The 10610-nt window shown below is 37.9% G+C and overlaps 1 protein-coding gene across 1 annotated transcript; it reads left to right on the forward strand.

Annotated features, from left to right (window-relative positions):
- Positions 1-6176: 6176 nt before the first annotated feature.
- LOC113291422 lies at positions 6177-6593 on the forward strand. The gene has a single exon (XM_026540958.1). The coding sequence runs from the start codon at positions 6177-6179 to the stop codon at positions 6591-6593; it is 417 nt and encodes a 138-aa protein (XP_026396743.1).
- Positions 6594-10610: the final 4017 nt, after the last annotated feature.

Below are 10610 nucleotides of genomic sequence, written 5' to 3' on the forward strand. Positions count from 1 at the left end.
GCTTATAACTTTGAACATTAACTGGGCCTTGTACTCAAGAAAACAACTTTGGAACTTTGAGACCAGTGGGCTTAAAATCTTTGAAAATCTATCAAGTTTTCCAATTTCAAAAACTCCTGTTGGGCTCCTCACTTTCCAAATAACCTGTTGGGCCTCCTGAAGACTACTGGGCTATGCTTTGGGACCTGTTAAAATACCAACTGGGCCTGTTCAAAACTTCCTTTTGGGCTGCACAATTCTCCCACTAATGTGGGCTTGCTCCCAATTTTAAAACCAAAGTTTTTCTCCCAATATTAAAAACCAAATTTTTCTTTTTATCTCCCAATTAAAACCAAAAGTTTTCTCCCATTCAAAAACCAAAAATTTTCTCCCTCTTTTTAACCAAAAATCCCAAATAGGCTTTACCTTTAAAGCCTAAAAACCAAATTTTTGAAACCCATAACTGAAAAGTGTGGGCCTTATTTCTCTTTTTGAATTGTGTGATTGTTTGATAAACATAACATGTCTGGATTTTAGTCTGCCACTGGGAATAAATCTATTAGATAATCTTACGGGCAAGATTCACCTTATGAGCCTCCCACAGACCATGATGTCAATAGTTACAGGGATTATTATTATGGACCTTCTGTAGGTCATGAACCTCAATATGCAAACCCTAATGACTATTCACACATGTATCATCCACCATTGAGTGAAAATGAACATCTAGACAATATCCAACTCACACATTCGTCACTTGTGAATCAGTTAGAGGCTCGGATCACTGCTTTAGAAATGCAAACACATGAGAAATCTGTAGCATCTAGTTCACATAGACGACCTGAAATCTATGCATGTACCTTATGTGGTGGTTTAGACCACCCTGATAAATATTGCTATATTTTGCATGATTATAGGCAATTTAGAGAATCCCATGAAAATCCAAATTATGAAATGCCCACAAATTGTGAGGCTAGTAGTCATTGGGACCATAATCAATCCTTTGAGGGTTGCGATCAATCTTTTATAAACCCTAATGACCATGCACACATGTACCATTCACCACAATTTGAACATGAAGAATTTTGTACTCCCATGAATTTAGACTCCACCACAAAAGCTTTCAGACTCAGTGAGCAAAACTTTGCTAGATCTACATCACGAATTCAAGCATATTTAGATCAGATTTTGCTTCACCTACAAAATGAGGAAATTCATGAGGAAATGTATGTTGTCCCTAATGAAGTGTCTAGTCCCATTCATGTAAATGATGTTGAATATGAACCTAATTTAGAGGAACATGAATCGACTAATGACACCACCACTGTTAATGAGGACCAATATGCATGTTACCATGATGATGATTATGAAGATTATGATGATAATGATGTTATGTTAGAAGAACATGAAAATATTGTGGAACCTTTTGGTTCAATAACATATGGATTCTCGCCCTCGACCTTCATGAATGTTGTTTCTTCTAATACTCATAGCAAATCATATGATTTTGATATTGATATGGTACTTGTACAATTGTTCTTCGAAGATGAGCATGACATAGGAATAGTTGAATCTTCTGTAGACACTAATTTTAATATGCATGAAAACAAATTTGATGTGTCTGATTCCTTGCCTAAGTCACAAAATGTTATTTCTTCCGATGTTGATTTGAGTACTACGGACAATCATGATACCGATTTAGGTCTTGATGTTTTGTTCGATGAATGTGAGCATGATTTACCAATTTCTGATTTAAGGGAAGTATGTGTTGGTACTATTGATCTTATCCATGAAAATAACTTAGAAGTACCAACTTTCTTACCTAAATCTCATATTGAGATTATTCCACCCAACCTAGATTTGGTTTGTAACAAAACTTTTAAACCAACTTTTCTGAAAATTCCCAGCCTAGGATTGGAACTGTGTGCCTCCCAAGTCCTTTTGGACTATTTTACATCAAAATATAATACTTTTAAGGAGCCACAATTGGAATACATTTCTTTGCCCATCCCGCAAAAAGTCCATTTTGAGTTAGACCTGGTGAATCCCGAACCCCCAAAATTGCTAGATTTTGTGCTTAAAAATAAATCTGTTGAAAAATTCAGGTTTAGGGGTGATTCATTCGGTTTTTCACTCTCACTCGCATTTCAGTCCAACTATAGTTGTTTGAAACTGTCTATGTTTCAACACTTTGTCTTTTGGGTTGATCCTCAACTCTTTAGACTGTATGTATATAGTGAATTGTTTGTATATAATCTGGTAGGTAATGTGTATTGGAATCATATGTTTCTTGTATATATTGTGCTAACCCAATGTGAATTCAGTTGAGTTACTGTTGGTTTTTCCTTGAATAATGGAGTTCAAAACTTGCTTTCGCCAATATCCGGTAATCTCTTTCTTTTTTCTACACTTAGCATCGTTCTCATGGTATGTGTTATAATCATGTTTATCTTTTGAAACATTAAGGACAATGTTTAGTTTAGGTTTGGGGGTGAAAATTAGATACTTTGATAACATGCTATAATTGAAAACAGAACTCTTTCTTTTTGAAAAAAAAAATAAAGAATGAAAAAATCAAAATTAAAAATTAAAAAATTTGAAAAAAAAACATAAAAATGGAGCTCATTTACCTTGAAATGTTGACTCTTGTGCATGTATGTAAACATAAGGATTCTTAGTCTAGATATTTAGGCACCCTGATTCTAGCACAATTCACATAGTGATAAGAAACTTGCACGCGCACGATCTACCAATACATGTATAGCCTCATCCTTGAGGTGTTCTATCGGAAGTCACGATTGCCAATCACTTTAGAATACTGAACGAAACTTGACTAGCTTGTTCTTTGGTTGGTTGGGATAGAAGGTGGAGGTTACATTAAGAAAGACAACCATCGAATTTAACTGGGTGCATCAAAAAGGGCTACCTCTTGCAAAGTGTCATGTAAATTTTGTTTCTTTTTGCTTATGTATCAAAAGAGTTACCATGTTGTAAATTTTTAAAAAAAATCAAGTATTTATCAATTCCATCCTCTCTTGTTCCAAAAATAAAAGAGAGTAGTCAATGTAAATAAGAGTCATGTAAAGAGTCATCTTTTGTGTTTTTGTGTTATAAGCAAGGAAGGGTGTATGCCATTGATGTACAACGCGAGTAATTATGAAATACCTCCAACTCATTCACAATTCTCGTAAAGTCCGGACAGCTAGCCAGATTTCGACCTCGGTCCTTAGCCTGAGAAACTATCTCTTGGTGATTAGTAGTCATAACATCCGATATTTCTTTACACATGTGTAGATACACTTTACACTCTTATCACATGTCTTTGTTTGTTATCAGTGCTAGGATTGTGCCTTTGATAGCTAGATTGACATCTCCAATTTGCTGTGAGCTTCTACTGTCTTGCACATGTCACATTTCATGGAATCTGAGATTATATTTTGTCCTAGAACTTTGTAGGTACGTTCTAAGAAAACCTTCATGAGACTTCAACTCGTCCACTAGGGACACTTAGTGGTTTAAAAGGATTTTGCATTCGCTAAATGCAATCGAGAGACCAGCGACAGTGGTATAGGTAGGATTTCCTTAATTTTGTTTTACTTGAGGACAAGTAAAATTCAGGTTTGGGGGTATTTGATGAGTGCCAAATATTGTATATGTTTGCACCTTTTTATTGGCATTTAACTCATCATTCGTGCACTAACGCTCCATTTTATCCCATACTCTGTGTTTTCGTTGTTTTCAAGAATAAATATTTTTATTAATTAATTTTGCATTTTTAGGTTATAAATAAAGTTTGGATGGAATTACGGAGCGAAAAGAGCAGAAAAGTGGTGGAAGCCGAGAGGAATCACGCAAGGAAGCTGCGAAGAATATTGTGCGCAAGACCAAAAGGCTAGAAATGGGCTTAACAAGGAAGAAATTGTTCTTAAAGAAGAAATGGGCTCAGAATTATCCCAAGACCAACTTATCTCCCAAACCAAAACCCAAATCCATAGCCCACTTCTCCTGTAGCCGTCAGATTGGATCCTCAGCTGAATCCAACGGTCGCTTCATCGTCGATACATCAAATTTGCTACAACCGCTTCACACCACAGCACCAAACTCCATCTTGAGCCGTTAGCTTCGTTGTATCTCACAATCCAACGGTCGCTTAATCCTGTGTCCTGGGCGCCGTCCGATTCCATCTAGGTTGATGATCCATCACCTTTCAGCTGCTGACATCAAACCTCGATACCTCTCCATCACACCCTATCACCCATACCCATCGACCTTAACCAAATCATCTTCTCCCAAAATTTTATTTCCCCCAAATTACCCTTCTTCCCAAAAATGCAGAACCGCCTGCAACTCCATCACCACCACCATTCCATCACTGCCACCATCTCCATCTCACCCCAAACCTCGAGCGTCACCACCACTACCTTCCCCCGACAGAAACCCATCTCCCTAGTTTCCCTCTCTCTCATTCCTAGCATCATTCCTAGATGCTATGAATTCGGCAGTGAGAAGCTAGGGTTCACTAGGAGTGCAAAGAAGACCAAGAAGGCATGGGTTCGTAGCAGAAAAAGCATGGGTCGAAGTGATAGAGCAGTTATCTAGCATGAGTGGTACGAATTGGTTAGGTAATTTTCGAAACCCTAGTTTTTGAAATTAGGTATTTTTTTTAGAACTCATTTTAACTATAAATTGAGTGTGTGGGTGTGAGTAGGGGGCATGCCCGGATTAGCTGGTGCACCAAGTAGTAGTTCATGTTTGATTTCATCATCTTCATCATGTTCTAAATTCACCTGCTAGGGTTTAGATGAATCCCTAGTTTGCTACTAGTTATTCCTGTTAATGGCAGTAACCTTGTTGTGCTTAATTGTTTTAGAATAAAATTCAATCTTAGGACTTCAGTACTTTACTTTCACAGTGTATGCCATGTATCCATTGTAGTTAGAATAATACTTTGCTGAAGAACTACAACTCATACTTAATCCCATATATTGATCTTTTGATTAGTTATTCCCTGAAAAGACAGTTAATGCTTAGGAGAAATACCTTAGTTGTGATTGAATCATTCATATCAAGGTGACCTTAGATATACAGAGGATTGACATCCCTTTTGTTATCAGATATAAGGACAAGGTTAGTGTTATGAGCAGAATAACTAGTGTAAGTTAGTGGTGGACTCAAAGGCCCTAATACCATTCTCATCATTTGCTCTATTTACTTTCTTTGCATATTACTTTACTGTTTCTGTTACTCACCAACACCTTGTCGTATCGACACATCAAAACAACCCCCATTTTGGTTACTCTTTCTTGTTTATAATCAGTTTAAGTGAGACCATAGTTTCAGCTTTACACCCTCCTTGTCCCTGAGGACAAACCCCTTCTTACCTCACTCACTACAACTGACCCTGTATACTTGCAGGTCTAAGTTGTAGGTTCTTTTAAAACAACACCAGTGGTACGAGTTTTTTCCACCCCATCCAAAATCATCCTTTCACTCCACCAGTTCACAGCAAGTCTAATATTCTTATTCATAACCTACCATGTTCCCCTCTATACCAGAATCTTAAGAGTTTTAGGATTGTTATCCCCAACTGGGTTCTTAGTGAAGTTCAGAGATTGTTCAAATTGGGAGGGTCTCTCGGTATTAACTTCGCCTCAATGCCTACACATTCAACTCAATAAATTGTTTCCAAAATAACTAAAGATGGTCTCGTCTTTAAACCTATCATTCAACTCCCGATTAAACAAGATCTTTGTAAATATTTTGATGTGCAATCTTTAACTACCTTTGAAGAATTACAGGATATTCCCATTCACGAACCGAAATCAAAAGCACTACCGTTGTTAGGTATTGAAGAGTCCTTCATTGCTGATTTGGTCATGGAAGAATCATCTTGTACTTCATCTTCCAGTTCAACTCAATATCCTCCTGGATTTGAACTCACATATGGAAGTGGATAACAATGGTTGCTCTAGGGAATCACCATTTAAAGAGGGCATCCCAAAAAATTTGATCAAAGAATGCAGAAGACTTGGCATCACTTCTGAGTCTATGTTAGTTCCTACTCCCAAAACCAAAAGAACTTCTTCTCTTAGGGCCTCTTAAGTTTTTAAATGAGTATTCAAATATTATCCTGGAATGTTCGTGGTTTCAACTCTAGAAAGAGAAGGATCATTGTGAAGAAGATGATCCAGTTAATAATGACACCTATCATTATTCTTCAAGAAACAAAGATGATGCAGTGTACAAGCTTTGATGTTATGCAAATCTGTGGTAATAGTAAATTTGGATGGACTTTCCTACAATTTGTTGGAAGTTCAGAAGGCATGTTAATACATTGGTATAACGACTTCTTGGAGGTTACAGATTCTCTAGTTGGTGATTATACTCTTCCAATATCATGTGTCAATAAATTTGATGATTTTGCGTGGGCCCTTACAAATGTATATGGACCTAAAAACCCAATTGATAGAGATGACTTTTGGGTTGAACTGGATAATGCCTGTAGTTACTGGGATCTACCTTGGTGCATAGGTGGAGATTTCAACACTGTGAAAACTTGTGTTGAGAAGAAGAATTGTACCAAACTGTCCGTTTATCAATTCACTTATCCATAAAAGGTGTTAGATTCACATGGTCTAATGGTCAAAACAATACTGTCATGTGTAGGCTAGACATATTCCTTATCTCCCATTCCTTTGAATCTCACTTCCCTCTTGTCTCCCAAAACGAAAAATCCAGACCCATCTCAGATCACATTCCCTGACTCTTAGATATTTCTGATCCTTCTTGGGGTCATATCCCTTTGTCATATACCACCCTTAAGAGTGCCCGCCCTTAGCTTGTCATCGGGTGCCTGGAACTCATGTCACACGGTTTACGTGCTCGACAGTATGTATTAGTATCCATGTTTTTCCTTGGATACTCTTTATCAAATTATTGTCTTCTTTTTCCTTTGAAATCTTATCTCTTCTCTCTCTGTCTAAACTTCTTCTTCTTCTTCCTCAACTTCACCGTAGATCTCTCTAAGTTTCTATCCTTTGTAGTGAAGATCACTACAAATTGGTATCAGTAGCATCTATCCTTTGGACCTGTCATGGATAACAAAGCAGCTGTCGAAGAATTAACCAGGAAAATCGAGGAGCTTACCTCAGCACAAGCAGATTATACTAAGAAGATGGATGACCTTGAAAAGTCTCAGAGTGACTCATCGGTTAAGTATGATGTTGTGATGAAGACAATTATAGAGATCAAAGAAGCTCAAGGAAAACCCACTCCGGAACTCATGAGTGTCATTAATGACCACCTCGTTATATAATTGGTGTTAATAATTGGTGAAAATACTTTAATCCCACCTCGTTATATAATTGGTGTTAATGACCATAATCAATTTCAACATCCTAAACTCAAGGTTGAGTTTCCAAGGTTTGATGGAAATAATCCTCGATCATGGATACGCAAGTGTAGGAAGTTCTTTATTATGCATAATATGACAGATCCATAAATGGTGAATTTAGCTTCTATGTATCTTGAGGGAAAGGAAGATGTATGGTTTCAGGATTATCAGATTGGAAAACCTGTGGTGATGTGGGAGGATTTTCTTCGTGATATATGTCTTCGTTTTCAAGAATGAGGACATGATGACATTGTAGGTGAGTTTAACAAGCTTCAACAATTAGTCTCAGTCCTTGATTATCAGGAAATTTTTGAAGAGCTGAAGGCTTTGATGTTAGCTAAATATCCTCATCTTACAGAAATCTACTTTACCTCTAGCTTCATCAGTGGCCTTAAGGATGAACTGAGACTACATGTACAAATATTTTCACCTAAAACTTTAACCAATGCAATTTACCTAGCAAGAATGCAGGAGGCACTCATTGAAAATGCAGCTAAGAAAGCAAGAATTTCTTACAAACCACCCCCACTCTTTGTGCCCAGCAACCACCCTCAAAGAAATATCACATCTCCAATGACAAGTCCCAGAAACTTCACTAGAGTATTATCAATCCCATACTAACAATTCCCCACCAACCATTAAGATATTATCTTATGTTGAAATGAGGAAGAGAAGGGAGAGAGTACTATGTTATAACTGTGATGAGGTTTTTCAAGCAGGTCACAAATGCATTAAGTAACATATTTATATGCTAGCTGCAGATGAAGAAGAAACAACTCAGTCTGGTGAAGAATCCCCTTGTGATACTCCACTATCACCTGGTACTGAGGAAGAGGTGGAGATATCAGTTCATGCCTTGGCTGGGAATGCTTCACACAACACCATAAGAATAGAAGGAGTTAGCAAGAAGCAATCATTAAAAATTTTTGATAGTGGGCGCACCCACAATTTCATGGATCCTGGAGCTGCTGCAAGGTGTGGAGTGAACATTAATCCTGTAACTCATCTTTTGGTAGTTGTTTCCAATGGAACTAAAATGGTCAGTGATGCTAAATGCTCGTCTTTCACCTTGCAAATGCAAGGGAATGAATTCCAGTATGACATGAGGCTTTTGAAATTGGGTGGTTATGATATGGTACTTGGTGTTGATTGGATGGAAGGTATGAGCCCCATGTTGTTTGATTTCAACAAGCTAACTGTGAACTTCACCAAAGATGGAGAAAGCATTACATTACAAGGTAACAATCCCACAGCTCAAATCTCTATGATGACATGAAGTACTCTACATAAATGGATTAAAAAGAACAAACATGGATTGACTGGTAATGTTTTTGCCATTACTTCTTGTGAGAAAGAAGCTGAGATACCAGAACCCATCAAACCATTGTTACAGAAATATGATTCTATCTTTCAAAAACCTAAAAACTTTACCTCCTTCTAGAACTCATGGCCATCACATACCCTTGAAGCCACTCACTACCCCCCATAATCAAAGACCATATAGAATTCCATACATCCAAAAGGAGGTAGTAGAGCAACTTGTACAAGAAATATTGAAGTCAGGTGTAATTCAACCCAGCCACGGCCCCTTTTCTTCACCAATTCTCCTAGTTAAGAAGAAATATGACAGTTGGAAATTTTGTGTTGACTATAGAAGGTTGAATGAAGCCATAGTTAAGTATAAGTGACCTATTCCCATTGGATGAATTATTTGGCTCCAAGGTATTTTCTAAAATTGATTTGAGGGCTGGATACCACCAAATTAGAGTATACCCCCCAGATAATTACAAGACCGCTTTCAAGACTCACCAAGGGCATTATGAATTTATGGTGATGCCTTATGGATTAACCAATGCACCAACATCCTTTCAAGCCTTGATGAATGATGTTTTTAAGCCTCACCTCAGGAAGTTTATACTTGTATTTTTTGATGATATCCTAGTTTATAGTCCTGATATGGATACTCACTTGAAACACTTAGAGATCACTCTCAGCACCTTAAAGCAACACACATTGTTTGCCAAGCTCAACAAGTGCTCTTTCGGTCAGGATAAAGTTGACTATCTGGGTCACATTATTTCTAAGGAAGGAGTGGCAGCAGACCCCAAAAAGATTGAATGCATGTTACAGTGGCCTATTCCTACTAATTTGAAAGAGCAAAGGGGATTTGTAGGGTTGACTGGGTATTACAGGAAGTTTGTGCAAAACTATGGGATGATATGCAAGCCCTTGACAGACTTATTAAAGAAGGAAAACTTCCATTGGAACCCAAGTGCTCAAACAACTTTTGATACTCTCAAGAGGGCTGTAACTTCCACTCCAGTATTGGTCTTACCAGATTTCAACCTGCCATTTGAAGTTGAAACTGACGCCTGTGACACAGGAATAGGAGCATTCTTGATGCAGAAGAAGCAACCAATTGTTTATTACAGTAAGGGCATATGAATCAGATTTCTTCCCATGTCCACTTATGAAAAGGAGTTATTAGCCATAGTAATGGTTGTAACTAAATGGAGGCCTTACCTCATGGGAAACCACTTTACTATGTTCACAGACCACCAGATCTTGATGTACTTCATGGGGCAGAAGCTACATTCTATGGCTCAGCAAAAGTGGCTTTCCAAGCTTTTAGGATATGATTACACAGTTTGTTACAATAAGGGAGCTGAGAATAAGGTGGCTGATGCCTTATCAAGGGTACCACATTATAACTCTTCACAGTACCAGCTCATTTCACAATTGCAACCTACTTGGCTACTAGAAGTGCAAGATAGTTATAGTTCAGATAAAGTGGCACAAGAACTGATACCACAACTGACTGTATCTCCTGCTAACAGACCTCCTTATACACTGAAACAAGGCCTCCTAAGATACAAGGATAAGGTTTATATTGGCTCCAAAGGAACCTTAAGGCAACAATTCTTAGATGCAGTTCATTCTTCAGCTATGGGAGGACATTCAGGTACCCAGGCTAGTTACCAGAGATCCAAAGAAAACTTCCACTGGATTGGCATGAAGAAAGACCTGTACCAGTACATTAAAGAGTGTGAAATATGCCAACAACACAAGGTACCACACATATCACCAGTAGGGATGCTTCAGCCACTTCCAGTTCCTGATCAGGCTTGGAAGCATATATCCATGGACTTCATCACTAGGCTCCCAAAATCAGAAGGCAGAGAGGTCACATGGTTGTGGTGGATAGATTCACCAAGTATAGCCATTTCCTTCCCCTAAG

This window comes from Papaver somniferum, chromosome 6, assembly GCF_003573695.1.
Source record: "Papaver somniferum cultivar HN1 chromosome 6, ASM357369v1, whole genome shotgun sequence".
Classification (NCBI taxonomy): domain Eukaryota; kingdom Viridiplantae; phylum Streptophyta; class Magnoliopsida; order Ranunculales; family Papaveraceae; genus Papaver; species Papaver somniferum.